This window comes from Asparagus officinalis, chromosome 9 (assembly GCF_001876935.1).
Source record: "Asparagus officinalis chromosome 9, Aspof.V1, whole genome shotgun sequence".
NCBI lineage: Eukaryota > Viridiplantae > Streptophyta > Magnoliopsida > Asparagales > Asparagaceae > Asparagus > Asparagus officinalis.
The window spans coordinates 15,689,099-15,707,293 of NC_033802.1; the positions used below are offsets into that span (position 1 = coordinate 15,689,099).

General features: G+C 34.6%; 1 protein-coding gene and 1 long non-coding RNA gene across 11 annotated transcripts; both read left to right on the forward strand.

Annotated features, from left to right (window-relative positions):
• On the forward strand, positions 5,416–15,306 carry LOC109823682. 10 transcript variants are annotated; one of them, XR_002242440.1, is made up of 10 exons: positions 5,416–5,680; positions 6,326–6,453; positions 8,185–8,316; positions 8,488–8,705; positions 9,115–9,533; positions 9,604–9,741; positions 9,821–10,040; positions 11,842–11,907; positions 12,011–13,042; positions 15,284–15,306. XR_002242440.1 is itself a non-coding variant. In XM_020390014.1 (8 exons), exons 5-8 carry the CDS (start codon positions 9,174–9,176, stop codon positions 12,014–12,016), a joined length of 603 nt encoding a protein of 200 aa, XP_020245603.1. In that variant the 5' UTR covers positions 5,416–5,680; positions 6,326–6,453; positions 8,185–8,316; positions 8,488–8,705; positions 9,115–9,173; the 3' UTR covers positions 12,017–12,325. The 10 variants fall into 10 exon arrangements, 3 of the variants coding, with proteins under 3 accessions (XP_020245603.1, XP_020245602.1, XP_020245601.1); XR_002242441.1 differs by lacking the exon at positions 11,842–11,907; XR_002242443.1 differs by lacking the exons at positions 9,821–10,040; positions 11,842–11,907 and having other exon boundaries at positions 9,604–9,774.
• Positions 15,875–16,489, forward strand: LOC109823683. Its single transcript, XR_002242446.1, has 2 exons — positions 15,875–16,025; positions 16,205–16,489. It is a non-coding gene; the product is annotated as an uncharacterized LOC109823683 (long non-coding RNA).

Below are 18,195 nucleotides of genomic sequence, written 5' to 3' on the forward strand. Positions count from 1 at the left end.
CCTCCCATACATTTTTATGACTTTGCTGAAGCAATATGACTTGAATCTTCAACTTGATACGAAATGCTTAATACAAAATGTTTATGCATATCTAAGCTAATTTTATACAAATCCACATTTATAGCATTTTCTACTATAGTCTTTGGTGTATAACTGAAATGCATCTCAAGCATAAAATGACAAAGAAGTGCACGTGAAGTGTATGATAAAATCATAGAAGTGTATGCCGGGTGTTTTAAGTTGAAATATGTACTTTTTCAGTTGATATATTTGTTTTGATTATCAAATCCTTATATCATGTTTTCATGTATCTTAATGCTATTTCTGTTTTCCAGATTAAGGACATGTGCAGGTGGACAACAGCCTCTATTGTTCCTGTTATACCAGAATCTGAAGGTTCCAATATCTATATATTGCATATTCTAAGTAGATACTTGTATTTTGATTACTTTCTCTGCATGAGTCTATTGATGTTGTTAACATCTGAAGTTTCGTATCCACCCTATTGGATAACTCCGTCCTTATGCTGGTCAAAGTTCATGTTTTATGTTAAATACAGAAAATCACATCCTCCTAACTTGGATGGAGAAGCTTAAGTATCTGTTTAATTTTTAGAAACCAATAGTTTTTTATAGTATTGAAGTCACATGTTTATGAAAATATCCATATAATAACAAAAATGATTTTATTCCTAAATTGACTCAATTTCATCTACTTGCGAGGTACTTCGGCGCATTGAGGGGAGGAAAAATATTCAATAAGTAATATGGCATTCTATAAAAGCACATAACCACTACCTAATAATATGGCATTATATAGAAATGAGTCGTGATACTCTCAATTACACGCCTGATGAAATTTACAGGACTAACTGCCATCCCAAATTCATATCCTTCAACTGTGTTTTTTTAATCCTATTATGAATGTCTTTGTAATGAAAAGCAGGTCACACAAATATAGGAACCTAGTTGATTAAAAATGAAATCTTATAATGAGTATTCAAATATGCTACACGGACTTAATGACCAAATGTCAACAAGTTTCTATCAAATTTCACTAAATCTTAAAGGAACAGATTCCACAAAAAAACATGACACAAATGGAAATAAATCACACCGTTAAGTTGTAAATAACATTTCATCTGAATATAAACAAAAAAAATCTAAAATAATCGACAGAGTATAAGCTCAAACAAATAGATAATTGAAACAGAGGTATAAAACCATTTTCAGGTATGCTTATGAGCTGATAGTCTATGTGATTAACATGAGGAAGCTGCACATACTTGATCTAATAGATTAAATCATCTTGTTTAAAGCATACTAAATTCCTTATTTTTGAAAGGTAAAACATAGAAATGGTTTATATCCCTTAACTACAGGTTATGATATTATGCGTTTCATTTTGATGGTTTTAACAAGAGGCAAATTCAACTGATTGGTATGTTGAGTTTTCCGACGATGAAGCAAACACAGGTGCAGACGCAGGTTTATTTATGGCTCTTGATCTCTGATTTTGGAGTAACGTATAAAAAAAGATAATTCTGTTAAAAATTTATGATAGATGAAGGGCATTTTGGGGTAGGAAAAGTTTTTCTTATACTCCCTCTTTTAAAGGGAGAATGATATATATATATATATATATATATATATATATATATATATACACACACACACACACACACACACACACACACACACACATATATAATATTTGTCATACTATTTTTAATGATTCCTATTGAGATTGTTTATTATATAACATGATCTTATAATGCCCCAATGTGTTGTGCAATTTTATTTTTAATGTAATAAGAAATGTGTTTAATTTTTACTAGAACATTAGTTCATAATGATATTTCTATTCATGCTTGACTCGATATTATATCTTGGGATTAGTAGAGTATGAAATATGATATAAAGTATTAATTAAACTTATGTTCCAGAATAATTATGCACAAAACATGGTCTGCGTGTGTCCTTCTTTTGTAACATAGCTCAACCAGGAGGTACTGAAAACCTGGAGAGCAGCGCCAAAAATCTTGGATGACACATAAGGTTTCGCTTTTTCCTCTTCTAAAATGCAAAACTTCTATGTTGTAATCCTCTTGACTGAACAAAGCCTAAGATATAGGATAAGGAAAGAGTAGAGTTTGTAGTAAGTTAAAGAGGTTGCTCACATGGATATAAGGAGAACTGTTTTAGATAATTCAGGCATGAATGAAGGGAAGTGAAGAGTCGCAATTAGGAGGAGTTAGGAGTGGGTCTAAATCAATTGGCAGTATGATGACACCGAATATACAAGAAAACTTAAAAAGTAAAAGTGAAAACTATTAATACAAAGCATGAAAGTTATTTTAATTGGGATTTTGGAGCTTTCATGAAATAAACTCAGCTTTATTGGATAGAAATTTGATATGAAGGTATTATCATTATGCAACTATGCTAGACATTGCATTTGCATTGGAAAACCAAGCAACCTTTCAAAATGAAAAGACAGAAAAAAATGATACTCTCAATCCTCTCGGTGGTATACCAAAGAGAGTCGCTCTTTGGAAAGTATCTTATCATAGATCACCATATGTACCTCTACAAGTAAAAAATGATGTCAAAAATTACCTATCAAACAAATTTGATATGAAAGATTCAGGAGTAGCAGACATGATATTAGGAATAAAAATTTCTAGAAGTGATAAAGGCATATTTTTATCTCTACAACAATGAATTGATAAAATGCTCAGAAAATTTAACTATTATGGCTGCAAACATGTAGCTAATCCTTATGACTCTAGCATTTCTTTACATAAAAATTTAGGAGATCCTGTCTCACAACATAAATATGCTCAACAAATAGGATCACTAATGTATATAACAAATAGAAGTAGACTTGACATTACATATGCAGTAAATAGACTGAGTAGATATACTGGCAATCCTAGCATTGAACATTGGCATGCTCTAGAAATAGTATTTAAATATCTTAAAGGAACCTTAGACTTATGTTTATTATACACTAGTTTTCCTGATGTAATAGAAGGTTATAGTGCTGCAAATTGGGTAATTGACTCTCAAGATGTTAAATCGGCTCTAGGCTATGTATTCATGCTAGGAGGAGCTATCATAGCATGAGACTCTATTAAACAAACTGTAATTGTTAGAAATATAATAAAATCTGAATTGATAGCTATTGACATTTGCATGTACTGAAGCCGAATGGCTTAGAATTATACTTTTTGATATTTGTCTTGTACACAAACTTATTCCTGCTATTTATGTGCATTGTAACTGTAAGGCTATAATTGAATTGCTCAAACAGAAAAGTACAAATTCAAAACTAAGCAGACTTCCCAAATAATATATAAATCAATAAAGAGACTCTTAAATCAATATGTCACTTTGGACTTTGTTCAATCAGAACATAATTTGTCAGATCATTTGACAAAAGGTCTAGCTAGGACTTCGGTCCAATATTCAGCAAAAGGGATGGAGCTAAGCCCAAATATATAGGAACATCGACGGTGGGAACCTTACTTTTGTTATAGGTGATCAATGAAGGAAGTTCAAAGGGTAGAAACAAACGAGATAGATGTATCCATTAGAGAGCACTCTTATTATACATGCGAAACATGATTCACATCGGAGCTAGGCACTCCAAACCTCATCCTAAGGCAGAGTTGCTCCATAGAGAGATCGGTCTAGGGTGAGTCATAGAAATCTTAATGAATACATGACTTAAAGCGGGATTCTTCCGGTCTCTTACATCCCTAGAGGATCCACCTAGGTGAGAATCACTGTGCGGCCGCAGTTATAGAAGTCAGAGTTATTCCTATGTATTCTCATGAGTCGGTATTAGGTGCATGACCAAATTAATGCATCAATCCGCGACCCTAAGCATTCTATGTGTACTTTTGTTAATTTCTGATAAAGGAGCCTCATTCAAGACCTTAGGTTCACTATGGTTTCCTCAGAAAGCAACAAATGTTACTAAGTGTGGGTTCAAGGTCGGAAGCCACCTATACTGATGCATAGAATTTATGCACATTCATACATTTTTTTAATTTTGTTCTTTTTTAATTGTTGTTTTGCTACCTTTGATATTTGCTTTGAGGGTTTTTTTTGGATAAATAACAACAAATCAAATACCAAGATGTAACAAACTAAATTAATCAATTAATTAATTATTAGAAGTTAGTTAGTTTTCTCACGTTCTTAGGAACGTGAGAAATTCTTAAGGCTAAAAGATCTCTTTCTATTTTTTCATAACAAGTTCTTTTTCCCTTATAAAAAGAGACCTTGTGAGGAGATAAAATGTACGCAGAAACTAGAAACTCCTCCTTTCTCTTCTTCTTCTTCCTCCATCAAATTTTTGGTATAGTTTTCTAGCTGCTTACTAAAGGGTCATCATGCCCAATGTGGTCGTGTACGCTAGGGTTCCGTAGAGAAGGGATCGTACCACTAAGGAATATTTCGCCTTGGCTGATTACACGAGATCGTCAGATATCTCTTTAGAGCAATGGTTTGCCACACTTTCCCCGAAGTAGGTAAAATTGTTCATTTAATTTTTCTAATAAATATCAATAATTCTGATTTTTTGTCTACCAGTTACACCCTACTTCAAGTTGTCGGAATGTAATTATGCCTAGTTAAATATCCATTGTTCAATTTTCAATAATAATATAAGTATAAATTCTAAAAACAAGATTCTCTGCTTTTTTTATCTACGTATATCCGACATCTCAAACCCGTGCTCGTAAATGCTTCCTTAAAAACCCACGACAGCCCAAAGCCCAGACTTTTTGAAAAAAAATAATAAACAAATACAATGTCGGGTGGACGACAAGAAGCCACGCGACAAATATCATCAGCACGTGAAGCTGCAGAGGCAGGATAGGTACACTGTTTTTTTACTGGTTCAAGGGGGCCGATAAGAAAAAGAAAAGGAAAAGGATTCATTTTACATATTAATCCCTTATAAAATTACTCTTCATAAATCTCTCAAATCCTAGTAACAAACTAGGGTCAAACTCAAATATCCACCGACCACGTTTTTCCCTCAGAGTCCCTAACCGAGGTGAGGGGCATTTTGGTCATTAAGGGGCTGATTTACCGGACTCGTTTTGAGTAGGGGCGGAAGCGAACCAAATATTTAATAAACAATTCAGTTAATATTCATCCAGATATTCGGTCATATTCGATCCGACAGTGCATGTAATATTAAATGAATATTTTTCAATATTCGGCTAATGAACAAATAAAATCTAACTAAAGATATATTCAACTCGGCCGATTATTAACTATTGGATAACTTTTTATATGTTAATCTTATTAATTAAACTTGTTGTAAATATTACCCATCAAAGTTTTTATTACAAATTCTACCCCCCATATAAAAAGACATAGAGGGACATAGGGTTTTCACTGAGTTTCCACTGTCCGCCTCCAACCAAATCCCTCTCTCTCTCTCTCAGCTAGGGTTTCCCTCCTCCTTCCCCGCGACGACTCTCTCCTCCCTCGTCGACGGCGCCCTCCTCCCTCCCTGAGACGACGCCCTCCTCCCTCTCCGACGACCTGCGCGCCTCCCTCTCCGACGACCTCCTCCCCGCGACGACGCCCACTTCCCTCGTTCTCTGCAGATCTTGGAGATTTCGTACCGTGATTCTCTGCTTTTTGTCACTGGAAAGGTAAAAAAACCTTTTTGTTTACTGATTATATTTATTTTTTTTATGATTTTTGAATTATTAGCGAATACATATCGAATATTTGACGAATAATTCGAAATCAAAGTTGCAGAATAATGCTAATCGAATATTCACGAAATTTTTCGAACATCAATATGAGTAAACGAAGCGAATTCGAATTTGTATTACTATTCGAATAGAATACGAACACGAATAGCACCATATAAACCGAACTCAAATTTGAACCTTGCACAATTCGTTCAAATTCTGTTCTATTCCACCCCTACTTATTTCTTTTGTTGGACTTCCCTGTGGAAGTCATGGGAATTTAATGAATATGGACCATGAACTCGACTACCAATTTAATAGTTCACGGTTCTTTAATTCTCTGAGCCTGCAAAAAACTGTGAGTCCGTGCAATAATTTTGATTCATCAGAGAAAGTAGTGCAGAGACGTGCGACCTGCAAAAGCAAAAATAATGACAATATGACATTTATTGCAAATATATGATGATTAATATTGATCATTTTATTAATGCCCAGCAGGGCGTGAGGTAGGAAATATGTGATTTTATAAGAAGACCCCTTCATTGGGCCTTATGTAGATGGTTCACATTAAACTACAACTATCTCTTTCTCTCTCAACAGTAAATAACAATTCTCTTGCCGTCGTCGTTGAATCCTCCTCTCTCCGACGATGGAAGGAGATGATGATGAAGACGTTACTAGTACAATATCAGAAGCTTAGATTGGATTGGGAGGCATTGGAAATTTAGGTGAGATTATTTTCCTGGCTGATTTTTCCCTCATTATTTGATGCTTTGTTTGATGCTTTATCTATTGTTTCTTTATTGAATTTATAGCATTGAAGTCCATCTCTAAAGATTAAAAGTAGTACCCTTACCTAATGCCGTGTTTGATTTTTATTTTATTTTATATTTTTTGCGTGCTATTGCTAGGTAAAATTCTAGCTTTTAGTAAGTAAAATTGGGGACTGCCAATTTCTTTCCACAATTTCTGAATATAGATCTCCATAGCCTTATACCTCACATTCAATCCAAGCAGATGTCCTGACCCTCTTCTCTAGAGTTCAACCTGCCATCTCAACCTTGGATAATACCTCTTGCATTGATAATGTACGTCCTCTTTGGTCCAAGGACTTTGCTCTCCATTAACATTGAGCTCAAGCCTTCATTGTACTCATCTAGAGCTATCTCAAATTGCTCCTCCGGAGAAGCTAAAGAAGCCCCTATGAACCCTAGATCAATGTTCGCAATCCTCATCGAGAACCTTTTTTCATGAGTTAGAAATAGGAACATTTTTTTCTTGAAAATTATTATTTATTGATTGTAGGTTTTCTTTATTTTCATGTATCATGTCGGTTTAAGGAATACTAATAGATTTGATCTTTAATGTCTACAAATGACAGGTTCTCTCACTTGTTGGAGTGGGCTAGTGACTGTGTTTAATCATTTTGTGATAACATTAGTTGTGGTTCAATAGGAGTCCTTATTCAAGCCTAACATATAGTTAAGGTGTGAACAATATTCTTGACATGTACGCATTGCGTGTACTGAATAGTACATACAATATATATTAATATCTGAATTAATTCATGACTAGCTAAATTATTTTTAAACTTAAAACCCACAACTATCTTATCAAAATAAAGATTCATACTTTCTGTTGATTTATTGCGTGCATACATCTTCAGTGACTATTGTTTGAAACCTAAAAATGAAACTTCTTTTAAAAATTTTTGACGGGTTATTTGCATTAATGTTTTTACACCTATTTGTATTAGCATGTGTTAATGATATATTTTGTTTACTCAACACAATTATGCAATATGTGAGGCACACATCACATGCGGTGAAGTACTACCTAATAATACGATTGTCAAAAAAAATAAGAAGCTCATTCAATGTTGCGTGAAAAAATCAAGAGGTTCTTGTCAAATATTTTCTTAACTTGTAGATAGAGTTTTGCATGAAGCTCGTCGATTCGTGCCGCAACCAAGTATGCAAAACTAAATGCATATCTGGTGTCTAAAAGCTCAATAAGCTGACATCTTACGTGCATTTGCCGGACAAAGGATATATTGTATCTTCTAATATATTTTTAAGAAGTATCTTCGTAACACTTTGAAACTCCAAAATTTGATACTCCAAAGTGTAAATCCCATTTCATTTTGATACCCCCAAGATATTTCTTTGACATTTTGATAACCCAAAGTTTCAATTAAGTTGCACATTGATTCCCCCTGTCCATTTTATGTTAGATTCCTACTAAATTTATACTATGTCCTTAACATGTTATGCATTAAATCTCTTTTACCTAGTTGGTAAGCACGTGATGCATATTTAATACAAAATCTAATGATAAGTAGATAGGGATATCAAAATGAAATGAGATTGAATCTTTGGTATATCAAAATGGTAAAAATGTACTTTTAGGTATCAAAGTGAAATATATCAAAATGAGATTGAATTTTGTTTATTTTTCAGAACACACCAATATATCGGATTTTGGTTTATAAGGAAATTAAAATTGGGGACGAACAAACTATGCTATTGCGTGTCAATGATCACCCCATCGCTGTTGTGATAAAAGTCGCACCTACATTTAAGAAGCGCAAGGTGAGTAGTTTTTGTTCTTTTTATATAGTTATTTTTCTGTTGCGAAATTCTTATTAAGATCCGTGTCAAAAGTCATTACTGTGAAAATCTTTATGTTTTTTACATAAATTCAAAACTGAATAATTAGTTCGGATATTAATTAGTGTAATTTGTTTCATTCTATCTATTCAGACTAAAAAAGTTTACAGGTCTCCTGACAATAGTAGTGGAGGGGGTTGCTCGCTATTGTTGTTGGATATGGTGTAAAAGATGAGATTAATTATATTGGAAAATAATGAACAGTTGGGGCACGCAATGTGGAGACGATGACTACGGTCTAACATGCCGAGATTCCAGTTTACCTCCCAACAGAAAATAACTTCTAGCTAGAGTTTCCTATCCGATTCATAGTAAGTAATATATCTTGGTCTATTTAAAATCTTTTTGAATCTTTGGAAATTTCAATTCAAAAGGTACTTTGAAGTATCAAAGTGAAATGACATTGAAGTTATAGGGTATGAAAGTGTTGAAATAATTTGTGGTTTTAAAGTGAAAAAGTGGATAAACTTTGGGGGAGTCAAAAGTAAAAAATAAATCTCAATTTATTTTTTATTTTTATCTGCTTTTAGTTGAGCACTTGCGAGACAAAACATGTGTTTTTCTCGAAATTTATCATTTAAAGAGGGGTATTTTCTGAAATAATTAACTATTTATATGATTGTGTTGCTTTATCAGTTGTTATCAATGCCCTTGTTTGTATTTCTTTTGTTCTTAATAGAGTGATGCCACTTTTTGACTATTGCTTTTGACTATATCTAGGTTGCTGTTGGTGTATAACGGCATGCACTTGCTGTGAAGCAAAAGAAAAAACCACTCATATGAATCGACAATTGATCCAACTTGCACCCCAAGACATTATCAACTGCTACGCATATCATTATTCGCCTCAGTGTAAAATCGACACTGCTGGATGCTACATCGATTCTATCATCAGAGCCTTTGAGTATATAAAGCAAAGAGTGATGATGTACGAAAGGAATTGCCCCTTTGATAAGAGAAAAGAAGACTCCATGGATGAGGAGATGAGGACGATAGTGGAGGTATGTATTTACAGTATTGAGCAGGGCGAGGAGTGGTGTTGTTGTCAAGCTCTTTTCGACGAGTTCTACAACGATGGTCCCAATGAGATGATCGACCAAGAGTGGGAAACCTATAGGGACGCTATGAAGCGCAACGATGTAAACCCCTTTAACCCTAACCCTAAAATCCATTGAAATTTGTCAATTAATTAATTAAATTATTCTTTAGGGATTTGAGGTTCCTGAGTTACACTATGTTTTTACTTTTGGTCTCATCAAACCCACTATGAATGGTTACCCTGTGGAGATAATTTGTAAATATGCCCTGTTTGCCATCAACCATCGTAACAAGGAGAGACTGAAAGAGGTGCTGCTGCTTATTCTTCTTCCTCCAATACGGGTATCTAACGAGACCATGTAAATAATTATTGAACTTATTATTATAGGGTGCCAAGGAGCTCCGTCTCAATATCACGAAAGTCATCAACCATAATGCATAGGTTGCTTCCCCTCTCAACTATTACATCACCTTTGACGATGAAGATACCATCACTTGCAAACATCGATCAATATGAAGCTAAGGTCGTCGCCCATTACTGTGCTGACGACAATGTTCCAATCTTTAGGAAAAAACCCAAATCTATTGATTCACCAGCGCAAACTGAGGTAGAAATTAAACAACTCACTTTATTCAAAATTCTCTGTACCTCTTGACTTATAGACATTTATACCTAGCTAAAAATAAAAACCTAGGCATCCTCAAGGGAGATACATCCGTATGATGGCACGTCCGTATGATGACACGTTCCTGGTCAACAGATGTCAACTTAATTTGAGCAGCACGCATGATTGCTTCTTAGTTTTCTCCTATTTTGCATGCAAGAAAGCATGATTCTCACCGGAGATTTTAGCTAGTTTTTATTTAGGTTGTTGTTTATAAGTGAACTTTCCGAAGAAAATTAGTTTTCTAGAATATCAGGAAATTGGAAATGAGACAGACATGGAGCAATCAGTGGCGGAGTCAGAAATTCATAAAATTGGTGTCACAATATATATAAGAAGACGATATTACTAATTTTCCTCGCACATTTAGTATATTCAAGAATTTTAATGAGATACAAAAGATATTTAACCAAATACAATTAGAATTGACCCCCACATGTTTTCATGTTTTGAAATCATTAGCATAACAACTGTCGTTCGAAATACCACTTAATAGATCCTTTTCAATGCAAACTTATACTATTTTTTTGTAATTTTAATTTTTTCTTTTTCAACATTGATGATAGCTCTTTGATATGTTGTAAATTGTGGCCTATTTAAGTGAATGGGCTCTAGGATCACTTTGATTTTTAGGCTTGGCCCATTTAGAGTTAATGGGTCACAACTCACTAAATTGATTTAGAGGTGTCACTTTAATGTATAGGCACACATATACTTAATTTATTGAATGATTTAGGGTGGGTGTCACTTGACACCATCCTCCATATGCTAGTTCCACCCCAGCGAGCAACTAAAGTTATACTTAGTTTTTCCTTCTTGCCACTTTATGGACTATGACGGGTGTGTGTACACATACATATTTATTTTAAAAGCTCGTACATTTTTTGAAATTTACTAATAATAGCCTTTATAAGTTGAAAATGGTCCCTATATGTTTCTATTTCTGATGCACTTATCATATCAGCTTATATTTTCAATAGTTATATTTTCACCTTCACTTCCTCCGCATGTTCTCCCTTCACATGGCGTGGCCGCATTAAGGGATTCATTGTATCATCATTGTGTTATTGGCCTGATTGGAGTTTACTCAGTACCACATTTTAAAAGTTCAACCGATACCGTTATGCATCAGCTATACCAAATTGGACAGAGAGCCTCTCAATCCTTTATCGCTTTGTACATCTTGTCCAATATTCAATAGTTTCGGTCAAACATGGTCTGTTCTGGATTTTTTGAGTATGCAAGGTAAATTAGATATATAGAGCAATTTATTGTGCAAAGTCAAATTGAGTATGTGAATGAATTACCATTGAGAATTACATCCAAGGATGGAATCATAAACCAAGCTAGATTTCTAGTTTAGACAAACAATATTATATTGTTTTTACTGATATGTATGAAATTTTCGAGTTTCCGTTGTTACTTGAAGAGAATAAATTGGCTAAGAAAGCCATATTCTACATGGTGGTTCACCTCTAACTAGTGACGCACAAACTAGCTAATTGTAAAGGTGTGTTATTTGGTAGACCATCTTTACTTGGTATATCCTTGATTATTAACTAATCTCCGCTAGCAAACAAGGTCCTCGCGTTGTTTTTTCAATTATTTTTCCTCTCTGGATCTGTGAAGTTGGTATTGTTTAATTCATTGGATTTTCCATGTAGAATAATAAGTTGTCCCTGGTATTGTATATATCAATTGTCTGTTAGTGTTTATCATGAGGCTAAATGTGTTAACAAAGCAGACCAGATATTCAATGAGATGTCCCAGCTGTTCGAACCCCATTCAGAAACATTTTGGGTCTGCTCGGGTAGGTGATTTGGGTATAGGATTTAATCCCGATAGTTTTATTGTTCATATTGCAATTTAAAATTGATTTTTTTTAATATATCTAACTTTAATTTTATACACAGGGTTGAGACTCCCCTGAGAATGTCACCAGAAGATAGAGGAAGCCTTGAATGATAGATGAAAGTGCGAGAATCAAACAAATAATTGTTTAATGCACGCTTCCATAGATAGTAGATACATATGAAAAGATTTGAGCATTTTGATGATAAATTTGGGTAATTGCTAGACTTAATGTTGTGAGATTGATATTGAGAAATCAAATCTGATGATGTTGACGACTCTCGGTTAATCACAAAAGCCAATTTATAATACCCCGATATAGAAAACTTTGTTTGGTTGATGGCAGAACTTATATATATTTGCGAATCTGTGATTTAGTAGTTTGGTTGATGGCACAACTTATATATATTTGTGAATCTGTGATTTATACTATGGCTGCGTTTGGGAATCAGAATTTTGGATCCAGGATTTAAAATCCAGGGTATTTTAAGTCCAAATCTTTAGTTTGAATTCTAAGTTGGCCTGAGGGGATCTAGGATTAAAAATTCAGAATATTTCAAATCCAAATCTTTAATTCAAATTCTAAGTTGGGCTGAGATTTTAAATCAAATTATTTTATTGAGATGATTTTGAAAGCCCAAGTACACATATTTCAAATTTCATTCTGCCCTTAGTATTTACCAAATCCCGACCGGACTCCTCTCTCTCATTTCTTAGTCCTGATCAATCCCGCTCCCGACTCTCAAGTTCACTCTCAATGCAGGTAACCTCTATCTCTCCTCTCTCTCTCCTCCCACCCCCTCTCCATCCCCCTATTGTCAAAACCCTAGATCAGATCTAGGGTTTAGGTCTCCCCCTTTCTTCTCTCTCCCCTTTCCGCCGAAACCTAGATCTGATCTAGGTGTTTGAGATTCTTGACGGGACGGCGGCGGCGACGACAGAGAGGGAGGAGGTGAAGGAGGAGGTGAAGGTGGCCGAGGAGGAGGAGAAGGTTGTGTTTGATTGCGGGAGGACGACGGCAGAGGACGAGGAGGATGCAGCAAAGGAGGGGAGGACCACGGCGCTGCCGCCAGAGGCGGTCAGACCGATATCGGGTAAACTTATATTTTTATGTTGTTTATGTCTATATATGATGAATATGAGCAAACATATGAATGATGCTGATATCCTGGTTAGCAAGATAAATCTAATTGTTACTTCACATGTGATATGTAGCATTTTAAGTAAACTGAGTTGTCGTCTCATACTCGTTTTTCTTTTGCAAGTAAGAATTCAAAATTGATTTTAGAATTGAGAACATGAGAATATGGGAAAATATTTTTTTATGTGGAAATGAAAATTTTTGAGTTGTTTTGCTTGGTTAGTATAGTTGTGAAATAGGTTCTTAAAAGAATTTATGAGAAGTTGTTCGATGACGTTTTCAACTCTAATGTAAGTTATGTCTAAGATTAACTACTATTTATCTAAGTTATATTATGTTATTTGAACAATATTTTTAACCGATTATTTCTAATTTTTTTGATGATTTCATTATGAATGCATTAGGGTTTGGTGAATTTGATAGCTAATTCGAGTAAGGAGTGCTTGTCTTATCTCAAAGGTATAATTTTTTTTTTCATTTTATTGAGAATTTTGTTCTTTTTATTTTATTGTGATTTTAATTTACTTTTTGATTGTGGTGGGCAAGCCCATTTTTGAATTTCGAGTTTTGATTTAATTATTTTCCTCTAGTGGTTTGTGTGATTTAATTTCATTGCTTGAATTTCGAGTCATTGTTATTTTGCTTTCTTTTATTTGAATTGTGCCGTTCTTTGGGACATTTTGGGAAGAATGAAAGGTTACATTTGAGCTTTGACTGATTGTGGTAAACTAAAGATTAGAGCTTAAACTAATAAGCTTAGCTCAATGAAGTCAAAAGTACCCATTTAAACTATGGTTTCAGTTACGAAATAGAGTAACGAGAGCTCGCCCATTTTGTGTTCGAGATCTATGTTTTTTAATCTGGATTGTCACTCCTTTTAATATGATAGGTTAAAGAGTGGTTACCTTTGATTGTAGGAGACCAGGGACCAAAGAATTTTAGGCCTCCCTTCTTCCTGTCAAAGGGATGAACAGCTTAGCAAAGACAATTTTTTTTTTTTTTTGAGAGCAAGGCTGTTAACTTTGGACCAAAGGTGGTCTGCTTATATATCAGCAGAGATACTTTTGTGACAGAAACAAATATCATAAACTACTCTTTTTTAAGATATATAATAGTTGTATTCAACCCTCTTCATTGAATTTTATTATTATTAGTTTTTACCTCCAAACCTTGACACAAATAGTTTTCAATGGAGCTTAGTTTCTTGTGAGTTTTTAAGTATTTGAAGCCGATGTACACTGACTAGGTCCAGAAGAGGCAAAGGGAATGTTGACAATTTCGTAAAAGACACACGGCACTTCAAATTTTTATAGATTTTGGGAAGAGATTAATGGTATCCTTTGTCATAGGAGGGGATTTCCTCCTTGACGCTTATGTGGCACAATCCCCGTCATCCTCATAAAGTAGGAGAGAGAGTGTGAGTTGGTGGGGATTTGTGCCTACTTTATGAGGATGGTGGGGATTGTGCCACATAGGCGACAAGGAGAGAAATCTCCTCCTATGACAAGGATACCCATTAATCTCTTTTGGGAATTAAAAGGAAAATTTTGAGTGAAAAATAGTTTTAGATAAGGTATCTAATCTTTTTATCTTTAACCCAGAATTCTGCATTCAGGCATCTAAAGAGCTAGACTCAGTTTACAAAACTAATGATCTCGTTGATGAACATAGATGAGGGAGGTCTCTGAAAAACAGGATATACATGAAGGGGGTTTCTTATAATTTCCCTTGTTTACAATATGTCAATTTAAATATCTTAGGCTTGTAGGAGCCAAAATTTGTTAATCTAGCTCACAGTGGAACAACATTATACTGTACCAAAGATTTGCCCTTCATGCATGAATGGCGGCCTAATAGCCTTTATTTGTTCTCATATTCATTGTAGAGGATAGCCAATGTACGTTTAGATGCGTTACGATTTAAGAGTCACCTATATTTGGGCTCTAAGCAAATCATCATCAAGACTGGTTCAACAAATTAATGTAGTGGTAGCCTGCAGAACACAAGAGTAGTAACCTCTTTTTGGAGAGACTTCTCTAATTTGACTGTGATGTACACTGACTTGGTCCATAAGAGGACACATCATTTTGCTTTTCGTCCTCTTTGCTTGTTGAACCCATGCTCCATTGTCTGATGAGTTAAGGGGAACTTTTATTTTTCCTGAAAGGTGGTTGTGTTCTTTCTCTTAAATCAGGCAGGATATTCATGCTCACATCGTTAGGACAAATTTTCAAAACCAACCTTTTTTGGTTTTTATTTGCAAAAACCGACCGCTTTTGAAAATATTTACAAAAACCGACATGTTTTCAGTCCAGCGCTGAAAACAGGTCGGTTTTTGTAAAAAGTTTTCCGAAACATCACGGGAGTTCAACTCCCGTGAAGTTTATCGACAAATTAAACTTCAACTCGCCGTCGGGGGAACTTAATTTGATCGTCGTCAAGGTGACCTTGACTGGCGAGATCAGCGTCAATGGGGCCTCTTCTGGATAAATCGGCATCGGTGGGTGGGGGGATATTTGACTGTAACTCGACGGGAGTTGAACTCCCATGGAGTTTTATGAAGGAATTAAACTTCACGGGAGTTCAACTCCCGTGAAGTTTAATTTGTCGATAAACTTCACGGGAGTTGAACTCCCGTGATGTTTCGGAAAACTTTTTACAAAAACCGACCTGTTTTCAGCGCTGGGCTGAAAACAGGTCGGTTTTTGTAATTATTTTCAAAAGCGGTCGGTTTTTGCAAATAAAAACCAAAAAAAGGTTGGTTTTGAAAATTTGTCCGACATCGTTATACTTCAAAAGGTGAAGGATGGACTTGGATGAAGTTTTCTGGTGTTTCATACTCAAGTTCGTTGTAACATCAGCTGAGGAGTAGCAAGCTTAGATGAGTATTCAAACTTTAGACAGGCCCTAGCAGTATGTTGTTGAACCCCATTCGAGTAAGTTCTCTCTTGGATTTCTTTTTCTTTTTTAGGGCATATTTAACTCCAATTATTTTGTCATTTATGTTAGAGGATGCACACTTATAGTTGTGATTTGCCTTTGTAGTAGATATTATTTCTGTTTTAGAGCGTATTTTGTTTCATGAACTAATTGATGCTAAATTTTTTTCATGTAGGATCCAATAAGTTCTCCGAGACATGAGGTTGGAAGCATAGGAGAAAAAGGAGGAGAAGACTTTGAAGGATAAATAGACGATTCTTGTTATGGTTTCTTTTAGTAGTTTATGTTGTGCTAATTTAGCTTGTTGTAGAAAATCATGGTTATCTACCACCTATAGTACGTTGTGTTTTAAATGAAGACTTATTGTGTGCCTAGAGCTTCTTATGTGGATTGTTCGCTATACTCTTTTGTGTTGTCAAGTCTTTTATCATGGTTAATTTTTAAAGTAGTACTTTTGTTATTTTGGAGATTGAAGGTCAATGTGGTAGTGGATAAAATCATGAAAAAATGCTATTATAATAAATATTTTGGGCATTAGTACTATTGCTTGTATTCTCTCGTATCAATTCGTGAAGGATGAGATGTTTGCATGAGTATTTATAATTTCTATCGAGGTGATCAATTTTGGTTTTGAATCACTTCTCAAAGTTTTATTTGTGCATGACAAATCTTTCTTCCTTTTAAAAAGGTTTGGGCTAAGTAGCATGGTACTCAGATGATATGTTAACTATGTGTATATGTCATAAATTGTTCACAAAATGCTCCCCATTATCTTTGAAATCCAAGTTCATGTATAATGAAGTGTATCCAAACACTATATTTCAAATCTTTGATTTCAAATCCTTGCATTTTGTAAAAATATCCAAATAAAAGATTCTATCAAATCATGAATTTTAAATCAACATTCCAAATTTAAATATTAGTTCCCAAGCCTTAGAAAAAACTAGTTTGGTTAATGCTTATGGCTGGCCAGTTTATAATATTCTGATATATAATTCTGTACGTAGTACAGCCATGCGGTTTATTTTTTCATTTAATATTAACCAAAGATCGAACTTGAAATGGTTACAAATGATGCAAACCATTAATAGGATTGCCCTTAAAGAAATGAGGCTATCTAGACTAGAAGAATTGTAATTCTTAGATTAATCCTCTGGCTATCTGTGAATGATGTATATTCCCTCTTTTTACAGGGTTTCTTAATATATAGAATCCTTGCTGGCAAAGCATGGTCCATGGTTCCCATGATATAAGAGGTCTACATATTAAAAACAACAATGATCAATTACAAATTTACAATCCAAGATAGTGTCTGCACAAAAACTTTAAGGAACGGAGGACATCTTTTCACTGTAACTAGTTTTAGCTCCGCTGCCATGCACGGGTCTATGTAGTTTTTAAAGTTTTTTAAAATAAAAGATTTCACAGTTTTTCAGATAAAAATATTTTTTTAATGGGCTTTTAAAAGTTATAAAATCTAATTAGTTATGTTGAATTGGGCAAAGAGAATGATATGAAGAAAATGTGAAAAAGAGTTTAAAAAAATATTATTCAAAAAGACTTCTATAGCATACTTCCTAACGGGTTACTGAAGGCCGAAGTTTAAGAGTCGGTTATAGCCATATATCAAAATTATTTAAACAAACAAATAAATCACAATTGTCACATATAATGCAATGACTGAGCAAAAAGCAAAAACATGCCAATCCTGGCTTATCTTCCCATCGTTCACCCCATTCATTCAATCGTGTTGGAACTCTTTCTCATTCTATGGAGATCAATCGGCCTCTCTCCCCTTTAAGCTTAAACTCATCCGTAGAAGAATAAAATGGTGGAAGAAACACGTCTTTGGATCCACTAACCGACTCAAACTCAATGACATGCCCAAACTTGACACCCTCAATCGATTAGAGGAAACTAGAGCCCTCTCTGACCCAGAATCTCAACTTAGATTAAACCTCAAAGAACAACTTTTCTTGTTGGCTAGGGCCGAAGAGATCCAATGGAAACAAAGATCTAGGATTCAATGGCTTAAAAAGGGAGATAATAATACAGCTTTTTTTTTACAAATCAGCCTCCTACCACAGAAGGAAAAACTTCATTCCTCACCTCCTCATCAACAACACCATCCTTTCCTCTGACATTGATATCAAATAGGCCTTCTAT

What these genes read in the sequence shown, in the direction of transcription:
- LOC109823682 (XM_020390013.1), top strand. Translation starts at nt 9,174, where the DNA reads ATGAATCGACAATTGATCCAACTTGCACCCCAAGACATTATCAACTGC. An exon ending in ACGCTATGAAGCGCAACGAT is followed by an intron (nt 9,534 to 9,603) that starts GTAAACCCCTTT and finishes ATTATTCTTTAG; the next exon opens with GGATTTGAGGTTCCTGAGTT. An exon ending in TTCTTCTTCCTCCAATACGG is followed by an intron (nt 9,775 to 11,841) that starts GTATCTAACGAG and finishes TTAACAAAGCAG; the next exon opens with ACCAGATATTCAATGAGATG.